General features: G+C 45.2%; 2 protein-coding genes across 2 annotated transcripts in view; one reads left to right on the top strand and one right to left on the bottom strand.

The window, feature by feature from the left end:
- LOC309549119 (uncharacterized protein) overlaps nucleotides 1-14,130 on the top strand; it is a 2,919,967-nt gene that overhangs the window by 1,579,410 nt on the left and 1,326,427 nt on the right. The gene's annotated exons all lie outside the window — the stretch shown is intronic.
- Nucleotides 1-14,130, bottom strand: part of LOC309549117 (uncharacterized protein) — a 4,285,597-nt gene that overhangs the window by 3,055,701 nt on the left and 1,215,766 nt on the right. The window contains 2 exon segments of the mRNA XM_082249155.1: nucleotides 5,020-5,143; nucleotides 5,230-5,364. Coding sequence (XP_082105281.1) covers nucleotides 5,020-5,143; nucleotides 5,230-5,364 — 259 coding nt within the window.

Here is a 14,130-nt window from a genome sequence, read left to right as displayed (position 1 = left end):
GGCACTGCCAGCATGTGCTTAATGCGCCGCCACTGTTCATTCACAATATCGTGAAACACCTCGGGGCAGGGGAAAACCTGACCCGACTTCTGGGCTTTCCGGGAGCCAAAGACAACCCCCTTCCTGACTGGGTGGGCTCATCATCAATATTCAAAGTCTCCCTGACTGAGCGAACCAGTGCTTCAACCAAAATGGGTTCCCCATGCAGCAGCGGAGGAGGAATCATTGTTCTCACCATCCAAGTTGGAGGACAGGGATCCCTCAGGGAGGGCAGTGTCCATGGCAACCACATCAGGCTCTGAATCAGAAGACTGAGAGGGCATAGACCGTTTTTGAATATTAACTTGTGACATGACAAGATCAACTTTGGGCGCCAAAGTTTCAATGGCTGCAGACAAGGAGGCTAGGGAAGGTGACATAGATGTCCCAGATGCACACACAAGATCAGTGGGTAAATTGTCACTCTGGGACTTCATGTTGGCAAAGAAATAAAAAAAGGAACGCTGGCCCTTTAAATCCGTGGTAGCGGCCCGCACTGCTATCCCGCGCTGCCACTGGAGTCCCCCTTTAAGAAGTAATTAAACTGATTAAGCTAAATGTGTCTGAAGGAATGCCCCAAAAGACCCCCTTACTGTGCCTGAAAAATTCAGTAACCGCTCTCCATGCTTGTCTTGCAGCAAGTGAAAATGGCAGGAGGAAGTGACCAAACATCACTAGAGGCCAAACTGCCCTGAGCCACACAAACATGGTGCCAATAGAAAGTATAGGAGAAACACAGGGAAAATGGCTACGGCCCTCACAATACGGCCTGCCCAAATCCAAGATGGCGCCGGAAAACGGCGCCAACACACAGCAAGGCACAAAATGGCTGCTGCCCTTACATTGATTTCAGCCAGGCTGCCCACACCCAAAATAGCGGCCAAAAACAGCGCCAGCAATCAGGAGCCCAGGGAACCAGGCCACCGTGGGAATCCACCACAGGAAACTCCCCAGGACAAGGTATGAGCCATACACCCCCCCAAACTTAGGACGCCGCTAGATCGCCCCCACATGGAGCAGGGAGGCAGGGTCTAGGCTGACCAGCCAGGGAGATCTTACAGAGACCGCAGCTCTGACATCCCCAGAAGAGGGCCCACATTTTCCCCACACATGACTGTCCCAGGGACACAGGGGGCGTAGCATCACTCACCATACCATGGAACGCAGGCTCCGCTCCGATACAGCTCGCCTCCCACACTGAATGGGGGTGATGTCAGCCAAGAGGGGTACGCTGCAACTCAGGGCGTTCCAGGTTGATGTGTCCCGGTGAAGGTGCTCTTCGCAGGCTCGTCCCCTCTGTCGGGGCACCTTTGTGGCGAGGCCTGCGCCGGAACACAACCTGCACACGCTCGTTGGCCAGGCTGGGGTACCATAAGGATCTAGATAATCCAGTGCTGTCACTTGTAGTTCACCAGGAGGATGCCCCTGACACTAGCTAGCGATAGTGAGTAAAGGAAAAATAAACATAAACATTTCTCAAAGAAAATAAAAAACTGAGACCGGAGTCCCAGCAGGGAACCTAGGTCCTACTCCTAAGCTAGGCAGCAAGAAACTGATTAGTAAGCTCTGTGTCTGGGGTAATGTCTGAAGGGACAGCCCCTAAGGGTGTGTCTAGTTGAAGTTTTTTAATTAAGTTTCACTGCCTAGCCTTGTAAGAAAAGAAACGGCCGCACATCCAGGAATTCCAGTTGCCTTTAATTTCCAAAGTGATGACACCAAAGACACCAACATAGGGTCACGTAGACGTGTTTCACACATACATTTTGTACTTAATCATTACAATGACCACAACAGCCTATAGATCTTAAATAATAGACCTCCCCAATAGTTGCAGGTGTTCCGGGGCGGTGATAATCAGCGGTTGTGCACAGCCCAATTAATCACCTAACTTCAGCCCCAAAGAGCATCTGAATAAAGATTCAAATACAAAATCAAACTGAAGGTCCAAGTTCCCGAGCATATCGTGAATTCTCCCATACACACAAAGACATGGACCAACAATCACATAGAAAATTGTATAAAAACACCAATGAAAATATTGGAAAAAATAAATGTGAATACATACAACATAAAAAAGAAAGAGAAAAAACTATAGTAAATGTAAAAACATCTATTTGGAATACGCACATATGTGCATGCAGGTGCACACCTGCACACACATGGATACATTTCACATGCATGTACAAAAGACAAAATCATTATTTCCTCCATGGAATAGACTATTCCCACCTTAACCACTGACCGCATTCTAACGTACCGGTACGTCGGTACACTTTGCGGGGTTATACCGGGATGATGCCTCTAGTTAGAGGCATCATCCCGGTACCGAAGTTTGAAGCCGACGGTCGGCTTTCCGTCGGTAGCGACCGATGCGGCTCGGGAGTCGCTCGATCGTTACCCGGGGGGGCGGGAGGGGACGTCCCCCCCCCTCCCGCCGCCTTCCGTGGCTTTGCTCGGGGCTCCCGTCCCACCGGGAGCCCCAAGCACCCAGCCGGCACGTCAGCCGGCTGGGTGGAGTCCCGATGAATGCCGGAAACGGCATCGATCGGGTCTCCGATGACGTAACCCGGAGGCGGCATCCATGACGTCACTTCCGGGTTACTGTGCTGCAAAAGGCGGCAGATTTGAAAAACGGCTGTATGTAAAAATGCAGTTTTCGGTGTTTTGCATACATGGAAGGGTAGTGGAGGGGTCGAGGGTCTTTTAGACCCTCGATCCCTCCATAAAGTGTACCTGTCACTGCATATTGGTGTCACAAGGGATGTTTACATTGCTTGTGACAGCAATAAAAGTGATCAGATTTATTTTTTTTTAAAAAAACCTGTAATAAAGTTTAAAGAAAATAAAAAATAAATATATATAATGTTTGGGGGTTCTAAGTAGTTTTCTAGGAAAAAATACTGGTTTTAACTTGTAAACAAAAAGTGTCTGAAATAGGGCTGGGGCTTAAGTGGTTAAGGATGCATAAACTAATGCATCCACGTATACATCATGAAAAAAAACATCTCCTTTATAACACCTGTATGGACACACATGTTTCAATAAAGTTGTAAAAAATGTGTGGTAAATCACTGTAAATCATGTATACAGGTACCCACACGCCATAGTGTCCGCTTTTAACCAATGTGTCCACATAAGAGTACCAGGAGATATCAAAAATATAAACATAATAATCGATAAAGGATCATTGATCATATAAAAATCCACAGCAGAGGAGGGACAAATGCAGTACATAATCAAACATGCATAAAGATGGACAATACATATATATATATATATATATATATATATATATATATATATATAGAAGGCATCCATCCCAATGTATGGAGGGGTTCCCAGTGGGGCTCATTCATAAAAATGACTGACATCCCATTCGAAGTTGAGCCGGAGTGGGATGCGACTCTGCAGATGGAAGATCCAGAATACTTCCCTCCGACATAGGGATCGGAATGCATCACCCCCCCCCCCCCCCCCGCCTTGGTACCCTGACCTTTTCAATAACCTGGACCCGCATAGCTGTTTTGTCCCCATTGTGGCACCCGTTGAAACGTTTGGCCACATTAGTAGACAGATTCTTCTCTATACTGTAAACATGTTGCTGGAACCGATCCCTAAGACGTCTATAGGCTGTTGTGGTCATTGTAATGATTAAGTACAAGATGTATGTGTGAAACACGTCTACGTGACCCTATGTTGGTGTCATCACTTTGGAAATTAAAGGCAATTGGAATTCCTGGATGTGCGGCCGTTTCTTTTCTTACAAGTTTTCCACGGAGGCAGGCTGGGACTAGCACTCTATGGGATATTCCACCTCTAAGCTACCATCACACTTCTGGAGCAGCGTTTTCTCCCTTCACTGCCTAGCCTGCTCCTGCAGAGGGCGCCATTACCCATTTATGAGGAAACTATGAAGTGGCTGCGTCTGTCAGAGGATGTAAACGAAAATAATTTGCCCCCTAGTACAAATCCCCCCCTTTACCATATCACCTATTCTAGTACAAGCCCCCCAAAATTGACCCTCCTAAAACAAATCCCCTTCTCCCACCCCCTCCCAACACAAATCACCCATGAATCACCACTTCTAGCACACACACAAACTTACTTTCCTTTAAAAATTCTTAGCCCCTGCTGCTCCTCCCAACACAGGTCCCTTTCCCCCTCAATTTCCTTGCGGTGCCCCCCCCCCCATCGCATGATACCACAGTACCCAGGGCAGCTACCCCTCCTGCCCACCCCTTGTCCTGACCCTGACTCCAGGTGCCTAGATCTAGAAACTCCTCTGGTGAAAATGAACATTTTGCTTCCAGCTGAACCCCAGAATCTCCATAAATCCAGTCTAGAGACATACATTGTGTCTGCAGCACAGAGAAGGAAGATTATCCGAGAGAAATACAGGAATACAGGACGGGGAACACAGCTCAGGAAAGTGACCAGGGGATTACAGGCTGATATCACCCAGTCCTTGCCCTACTCTGGACCAATCAGTGAGCAGTATGGGTGGAGGAATGTATTTAGTGTTAATGACCCACCTGTGCTGATCTCTGTAGGAGTGTCCTCCTCTATAAATGTCCCCGTTATTCCATCCTCCTCCATAGACTGCTGATCATCCCTCACATACGTCTCCTCTTCTTCTTCTGCTTTATCCTCAGCTTTAGAATCTCTCAGGTTTCCACTCTGAATATATAATAAAAATGACATCAATGGTGACAATGCAGATAATGTACAGATCCTAATGATACTATCAGTGATTGTTCCTCATCTACCTGATGATGGTGAGGGATGGTGTGACCTTCCTGTGTGGAATCCCGGGAATACAGAGGACGGGGACATCTCTCTGGTGGGTTCCCATTACTGGATCCATCTGTAGGAAACACACACACTGACTGAATACATTGTTTCTATGTGTTTATCAGATGATGGGGGATCTAGGTGGATCCTCCGTACTGCTCTCTCCTTTACAATAAAGTCTCCTCTTACCCGGTGATGTGAGGGGCAGCTGATTCTCCATCATGACATCCTTGTAGAGGTCCTTGTGTCCTTCTAAATACTCCCACTCCTCCATGGAGAAATAGACAGTGACATCCTGACACCTTATAGGAACCTGACACACACAATGATACAGTCACCATCCAGACACATCCCTTGTCTGTTACTGGATAATGTCCCAGAATTCCCAGCACCGCTCACCTCTCCTGTCAGCAGCTCCATCATCTTCTTGGTGACTTCTAGAATCTTCTCCATGTTGTGTCTCTCAGGTTTTAGGGAGTCACATGGAGGCACTGTGATGGTCATATGATCACCTGACCTCAGAAGAGGAAATCTCTGTATTGAGGAACCAATAGGAATATCATGTTAGAATCCCAGAATCCTCCTCACCTCTGTGTTTTATTAATAGAGATAAGAGTGATGTCATGTGACCTCCCAGAATCCTCCTCATCTCTCCGGACAGGTCTGTGTTTTATTATTAGAGATAAGAATGGTATCATGTGACCTCCCAGAATCCTCCTCACCTCTCCGGTCAGCAGGTAGATGATCTCCAGGGTGAGGTTTAGTATCTTCTCAGTCATGTGACTCCGGTCCTCCTCCATCTTCATTGGTGCCATTATTTGATCTATACAGGTCTCCTTGTAGATAGATAATTTGGGGAAATGAAAGTAAGAATTATTTGGATAGTATTGGTCACAATAATAGGTTGGGGATGTGAAGGGTGGTAATAGGAGAGTTGCTGTACATTTAAGAACTACTCTCCCCATGAGAATACAATTAATCTGGATTGTTTCAGATTTGTTAAATCTTGGAGGACCTTGGACCATCTTATCCTGCCAGATCAGAATTTCCCTTTTCTCTGTTGGGTTTGTTTGGTTTCTGAGCTGGTTTGCAGCTGAAACAGAACTCCTCTAAGAACAAGTGCTCACCAACGAATGAATGAATTCCCTTCTTCATCTTACATAATATTCCAGAACAAATCACATGACCAGTGGGACAATAAGATGGTTAAGATTGCCAGTTCTGTAAGGTCTGAAAAATAAGTGCAGGTGGGGTGGGAGGACAATCATGGAGCCCCCTCTGTCCCTCAGAGCCCCCTGAGCCCTCCAGCCCCCTATTCCCTCAGAGCCCTTTAGCCTGACTAACCTCTCAAGGCTCACAGAGTCCTTCAGATACATTACACTTTCAGAGGCCCCTAAAGTCTTCCAGCTTCACTAAACCCTCACATCCCTTCAGCTCCTCTACTTCCCTCAGAGCCCTCAGTATTTTCCTCCCTCTGACACCAATGATGGAACATCTTCTTCATGGCAGGCTGGGGAATGTTTTCTTCCTCCTGACCAGCAATGTAAGGGGCTCTATGCTCCATACTCCTGACCCCTGGCCTCCATCATTGTGTTGGCCGCATATTGTAATGATTGCCCATTCGCTGCCTGTGTTGTGTAATAATTGCCCTTTTTAGGCCATGTATGGTCAGGATTAGAGATGGGCTCGGGCGTGGTTGAGTTCGCACGTGCCCGATCCCGCCAGGAAGCCGACACTGCAGTCCACTAATCACAGGCAGTGAGACATTTACTGATCTGTGCAGCTGCGGATCGGGAAATATCTCACTGTCTGTGATTAGCGGAGTGCAGTGTCGGCTTCCTGGCGGGATCGGGCACGTGCGAACTCAACCACGCCCGAGCCCATCTCTAGTCAGGATGGTCATTGTCTTGTATATTTATTGTCAGTGCTGTTTTTTTAGAGGAACATATTACTAGAATTTGAAAAAACAAAATTTAAACCCGCGCTACACAACGTGAGAATTTAAATAAAAATAAATGCAATATGGGCAGCTGCTGCAGACACTAAGAAAGTCTTAGGAAAATATGATGAAAACGAAATTATGCAGCGCTAGCTCAAAACAGAGTGTTAAGTGCTGTGATATAAATACGATAATCAGTATGATCAAACATAAAAAAAGTGCTAAGTGCTTATAAATATCTGAGCAGTAACAGATAAATATATAATTAAATATGATAGTGCACAATAAACAAATAAGTGGTTGAAAATAGTCCAAATAAATATTCAGTGCTTGAAAAAGTCCTTATAGTGATCCAATTAAGGTGCCAAGGTGCCAAATAATTAAGGTGCTTGCAGAGTGATATGGTGCCCCTCAAGGTTCCCCACTCACCAGATTGCAGATAATCATAGACCTTCAAAGTTATTGCACATTGCCCGGGATCTTTACAGGACCAGAACTTCTCCTATGTAGCCTTGGAAATTGTTTTGGGTCAGCTTCCGCTGGCTGATGGTGTCCTGGTCTGGAGGTTGATGTGGAGCTCCTCTGATGACTCTTCTATGGTTGGGTGACTTCTGACTCTTCCCAGCACGGTGACCGGACATGAAGGGGGAAATCTCTCCCAACTCTCGGCTTCTCTTCCTCCTGCTCACAAGTGTCCACAATCAGGGGAAAGTTCCCCTTAAAGTGTCATTCCACCTTGTGGGGGGTCCTAGGCCTGCAATGTGCAGACTGTAGACATGAAGCTGATTCTGCTCTGACCTGTGTGAGGATCTTCTCTGTCTCTCCTCCGTGTCCCCGATGGAAGATGGAGGCTTCTTGTCCTGGCTCACCTCTCAGCCAGGACAAGAAGCCTCCATCTTCCATCGGGGACACGGAGGAGAGACAGAGAAGATCCTCACACAGGTCAGAGCAGAATCAGCTTCATGTCTACAGTCTGCACATTGCAGGCCTAGGACCCCCCACAAGGTGGAATGACACTTTAAGGGGAACTTTCCCCTGATTGTGGACACTTGTGAGCAGGAGGAAGAGAAGCCGAGAGTTGGGAGAGATTTCCCCCTTCATGTCCGGTCACCGTGCTGGGAAGAGTCAGAAGTCACCCAACCATAGAAGAGTCATCAGAGGAGCTCCACATCAACCTCCAGACCAGGACACCATCAGCCAGCGGAAGCTGACCCAAAACAATTTCCAAGGCTACATAGGAGAAGTTCTGGTCCTGTAAAGATCCCGGGCAATGTGCAATAACTTTGAAGGTCTATGATTATCTGCAATCTGGTGAGTGGGGAACCTTGAGGGGCACCATATCACTCTGCAAGCACCTTAATTATTTGGCACCTTGGCACCTTAATTGGATCACTATAAGGACTTTTTCAAGCACTGAATATTTATTTGGACTATTTTCAACCACTTATTTGTTTATTGTGCACTATCATATTTAATTATATATTTATCTGTTACTGCTCAGATATTTATAAGCACTTAGCACTTTTTTTATGTTTGATCATACTGATTATCGTATTTATATCACAGCACTTAACACTCTGTTTTGAGCTAGCGCTGCATATTACTAGAATTTATCTCCAAAATGAAGAGAATGTTCCGGCCCTGAAAGTGGGGAAATGTTCTGCCCCTGAAAGGGTTAATCTAGGCTTCCACACTATATATGTGTGTATCATCATCTGCTGGAGATAAAATACATCACAGTGACTATGGAGGAAGAGGATGGACATGACGGGGGGTTACTGGGTGTAAATAGAAAATAAGATCTTATTACCTCATCTGCTGCAACTTCCAGCAATGTCTCCTCTCTACTTCCTCCCAACTCACCTCTCACCCGGAACTTCCTGTCTGTACCTGACATCACTTCCTGTCTGTATTCCATAGAGACTTCCTGTCTGGGTAGAAGTGAGATCACCACCTTGTGGAGCTCAGAGGAACTGCAGCCATGAGAAACGTCTTGCAGTGTGAACACAGGCTTGTGCTGTGTGTATGTATTAGTGATCGACCGATATCGGTTTTTCGTTGCCGATACTGATATTTTGCCGATCGCATATGGGTATCGGCCGATATTTTCTTTTTTTTTTCAAATTATATCTTTATTTCTTTAAGTTCAGTTACATATACAGTATATTCATTACATTTTAGCTTTCAGGGTTATAATTACAAAACATTTATTCCCTTTAGGGAACCTTAGCCATTCTTTGGCAATCTATTACCGAACCCAAAACTCCCATTTCGTTCCTTTTCCTTCTTCCTTTCCCCCTTTCCCCCCTGTCCCCCCCAAAAAAAAAAAAAAAACAAACATGTAAAATTTTGCCCAAAAAACACGAAATTCGACACAAATCTCTTAATAAACATGTGAATCTTTATTTATTTACATTTTTAACATAAAGTGCTTGTTCTTCACACCTTAACTGCATAAAAACTGATTGGAAATCTTCAATTGCAGGGACATTTGCTTTGCATTTCACAACATCTGATTGTGCATTATGCATAATTGTAATGTTCTGGTACCTCTGGTACCCTTATTCCACTTTCCAATTCAGTGTATGCGTCCCACCATTCTCTTCTGGTAGGTGCGCATACACCTTTAAGACCGATGCTGTCATCACTGAGCGCCGCAGAGCGGCTATTTCAACCGCCGGCGTTCTCACTCACATGTTCGTTCAACCTGCCTTGAAGCTCATATGCTTACAAGCGTACCTCGCTGTCGGAACCTCGCTGCTGATCCCTGTATCCCGCTACCGGATCACTCGCTCATACTGAACCTCTCTACTACTGCTTGCTATTAGTGATAAGTACCCCGCAGGGGAATCCTCCATAACCTTCCTACTAAGCTTACACTATCTAGCTCTGCATATTAAGGACTGTAACTATCATCTGCACTGTTGTTTAGATTGCTAGCTCTTGAGCCTACTAACATCTATCCTTGCACTGGGTTAGTCTCTCCTGTATGTCATCTGCTGTCCTACCACCTACTACCATACATGATTGCTAACCTATCTGCATCCTACCTGTTACCATCTATACTCTCATGAACATTTCTCTCAAGTGCTGTTCACCTATTGTCACTGTTCATACCTGTCTCTTCAACTCTTTACCACTATACTGCTATATACATCTATCACTCCAGGAACATCTTATTGAGTGTGTATATTTGTATGCTGAATCAGACAGACCACAGTGATGAGTCTTGGGAGTTGGAATTGGTATTTCAACGTATCTCTACATGACTGCTGAGTGGAGTTTTTCTGCAGCTGCAAATCCATCTTGTTTCAGAAAACGCAGGAGCGTTACAATAATAAAATGCAGCGGTAGTGGACTCACTCACTGCAATATGTTACTGCAGTGCAGTCAGTGCAAAACTGTTCGAAAAAAAGCTAGGCAACAACAGCTACACAAAAAATACACATTCACAGTGGATTGGATGGACTGGAGTCAGTGGAAGACCACCTCTGCAGTAAGGCACTGACTGCAACTAATGCAGTGCAGTCAGTGCAAAACTGCTAGCAAAAGAGCAAGACAACAGCTACACATGTTACAGTGAATTGGACAGGGCTGGACTCAGTGGAGGACTACCTCTGTCTGCATTATGGCACTCACTGCAACTACTGCAGTCAGTGCAAAACTGCTAGAAAAAAGCTAGGCAATAGCTGGACAGTGGATTGGATTGGAGTCACTCAGTGGACTACCTCTGCAGTAGGGTACTCACTGCAACTACAGCAGTCAGTGCAAAACTGCTAGAAAAAAAAGCTAGGCAACAGCTAGACAGTGGATTGGAGTCACTCAGCGGACTACCTCTGCAGTAGGGCACTCACTGCAACTACAGCTATCCCCAGAGGGCAGGGCTACACGTATAAGATTGGAGCACCAGCACCTTTATTGCTATTTAGCACATCACTGAAGATACCTTTGATTTTTTTATGAACTTGGCACTTTATGCATTTCAATATGTTTATTTATTGGCCACCATTTGATACAATTTTGGAATATTTATATGGTTATTTTATCACTGTCACAGGATTTTTGACAGCAGTAGCACTTTATATCCACTGTGACACTTTCTGATAGTGATTATGGAAACAGAATCACATTATTATATGGTTTAAACATATTGTAGCACTTTCATCTCACTGTGCATAGTCACCATCTTTTGTTATTTATTGATTTATTTGCAGTATTACTTTGGCGCTACATTAATTTTATTGTATACCTATATTTGTGTTATGTGGAAGCACTGAATGTATGCTGCCATTGGCATTTCTTATAGTTTTATTGTGGTTTAGCGCTGATTTTATTTACATTTACTAAGGGTGCATGCTTTGGCCAATCACATAATGCACTGCGCCCATTAAGAACTTCACCAAGCCAACCATTATGCGGCACCTGCATTTGAAGCTGTGGCAGAGATTCCACCACTGCACATCAGTGCAGGATCTTCGGCGTTCTTTGAGTGACATAAAGAGGCGCACCATAGTGGATGGACAGTGACCTCCTGTTTATAAAAATGCCCAATGAATCTCATTGATGTCATTGCTCCTGTATGCACCGCCTGCCCTAAGTAAATGTCCAATGGACATTCTCTAATGCATTCCTAGCTTTGTCTTAAAAAGTGTAGGGGCGCTGAGTATATTGCTACCATGTGCAGAAGTAGCTGGATATTTGTGTCCTAAAATTGTGTGTAACTTGTGCTGTTTTTATCTGTAGAGACCAGCGATGATGAGGAGGAGCAGCAGGAGGCTCATCCACCTCAGGCCCACTGTAAGTACTTTGACTGTGAATGTGTTCTGTGTCTTTGTTCTAAGTTGGAGGGCTGCATTTTTTATTGTATGTTTTCTCTTTTGTGGTTTATGTAGCTTCAGCAATGGGTGAGGAGGAGGAGGAGGGCGAGAAAGGAGGAGGAGATGGAGGAGGCGGGGGGAGGAGGCAGTGGAGGAGGAGAGGAAGGAGGAGATAGCTGAAGAGAGGGGCGAGGAGGACACCTTCCCTCAAGCTTAATGTAAGTACCCTCCATGTGTTTGTGTCTTCTCTGGGTCCCTGTTTTAACTGGAAGGGCTGCAATGTTTGTTTTTCTTAGATTTGGTTGATGTAGCAGCAGACATCTATGATGTTGGGGAGGACAGGGAAAAAGGGGAGGCTGCCCCCCCCCCCAGCCCACTGTAACTACCTTCAATGGGTTGGCCTACTTTCTGTGTCCCTTTTCCAAATTGCTGTTCTTAAATGATTGTATTTTTTCTTTGTGTTTCCAGTATCTGCCATGTGGTCACCCCGTGGGGAGGAGGAGGCCCATGGAGGAGAGGAGGCAGGCTCCCTTCAGGCACACTGTAAGCACATTCAATGGGATTCTCACATGTAATGTGTGTGTTAGGGTGATGTGTATATGTGCAAATGTAAGTTTGTGGATGATCCAGTGTATTATAGCTAGATGTGACAGGAAGGTTGAAGTGGAGTTTGACATGGAGAATTGTGAAAGTCAAGGATAGAGAATATCCTATCAGGGCCATCTAACAATGACCACTAATTGCAAGTTTATTTTGGGCAACACAGTCAGTGTGGAGAGGGTAGTGGTTAAAGCCCCGTACATGCGCTATGAATTTTTGCCAACCGCTCGTCCGTCTTTTGTGGAATGCTAGTCTGATGTGGAAAGTGAAGAGGTTATTTTCAAACGAATTTTCCCGTATGACAGAATTCTACTTCAGAAGTGAGGTCACGTGTTGGATTGTTTTGTATGTGTTCTTTCGTCTCTGAGCATGCCTAGTCTTGCTCTTAAGATTTTTTTCAGTCAAAACTGTATTAAAAGTTGTATTACAGACGACAAAAATTTTATAGCCTGCACATCAGGATTTTGTCAGCCAAAAAGTCGGAGTTGGCTGTCGAAAGCACCATACTAACAATCCGAAAATCGGCAGATCGGTCGTCGGATGAATTTTCCCTTCAGATTTTCTTATCGTGTGTACGGGCCTTTACTTTCCCGATTTGATTGTTCTTTCTAAACATCAAAAAAGGAGATGGTCAAAACACTTTGATGTTGTTGGTGCCTCAGCCATACCTTTTCAGAGAACCACCTTCAGCACAGAAGCATGGAGTACATATCTTTAAGGCTACATGGTAAAGGGAGGTGCTGCGCTAGAAACTACTGTAAGTGAGTATATATCAGTCCAATAAGACAATAGGTCCATCCACCAGGGTCAGCTGTTAAGGCAAATAGGTGCTACCACCACCAGATCACCTCCAACCACACTGCCTCTTACCGTCCTGTTACTAATGCAAAGCATCCATATCCCACTATAGGCTCATCCAGAGTTCATATTCAGCACCCAGTAAGGCCAGATAATGGTCCAGGATGAGGCAGGCTCCCAGGAAAGAGTCACACAAATTCCCAGGCTCAGGATTCGGTCCCCAGGGAGGATTAACAAAAAGCCCCAAGAATAGTAAAACACTCAGAGTAGTACGTATGAAATAAAGGGCAATATTTATTTTAAAGCTGTTCAACTCACATAAACATGCAGAGCATGGTCAGTGTGTGTGTACAGTCTGGGTTCCAACCGACAAAATGGCCGCTGCATCCTCGGCGCAATGACGTCACACCTTCCAGTCCCGCCCAACGCGTTGTTTCGTCAGCAAATAACTCATCAGGGCCCCTGAAGCAGAAAGCTTGCAGAGTAGCAATCAGCTTCAGCACAGAAAACACATATATATATATTTAGATAGATATACAACTGGCTTACCAGTAGACAATCTCCAAATAGACAAGCTCCCAGTAGACAATCTCTCAGATCAGCTGGGATAATTGACGATTTATTTTGAATCAGCTGTGAATGCTGTCACTTGGCGAACACTTCCGCTTCACAGGCATGTCCAATCATCTTAGCTGCATGTACTTATCACAAATTTTACCAATTTAACAATCTGTAGACACAACCCCCCCCCCCCCCCCAACACAACTGATGTGATGATGGTTGGACCAGAACCCATGACATATCAGTCAGGGTCTATGTGCAGATACCACTACACCACAGTGCTAAGTGCAATCCATGCCTGTAAGTTTCAAATTAAACTCCTAATTGTAAAAGCCGCGATCGCCAATAATGCCGCTCTAATCGGAATTCACTATTGAATTTAACGATTACAAATTTGCCTGGGCATTATTTTAACTAATTTAACACGGCGAGAAAAAATAGAACTGGAGCAGTGCAATTCTTTCAGCTTAGTGAATTACTCCCCCCCCCCCCCCCCCCGTGTCTGACAGTCCTCCACAATATCGCAGTCCTGCTATACGGCGCTGATCACCGCCATCACTAGAAAAAATATATATCCCATAGTTT

This window comes from Pelophylax lessonae (genome assembly GCF_965119305.1).
Source record: "Pelophylax lessonae genome assembly, chromosome: 3".
In the NCBI taxonomy this organism is placed as follows: domain Eukaryota; kingdom Metazoa; phylum Chordata; class Amphibia; order Anura; family Ranidae; genus Pelophylax; species Pelophylax lessonae.
This window is presented reverse-complemented; position numbering and strand designations above follow the sequence as displayed.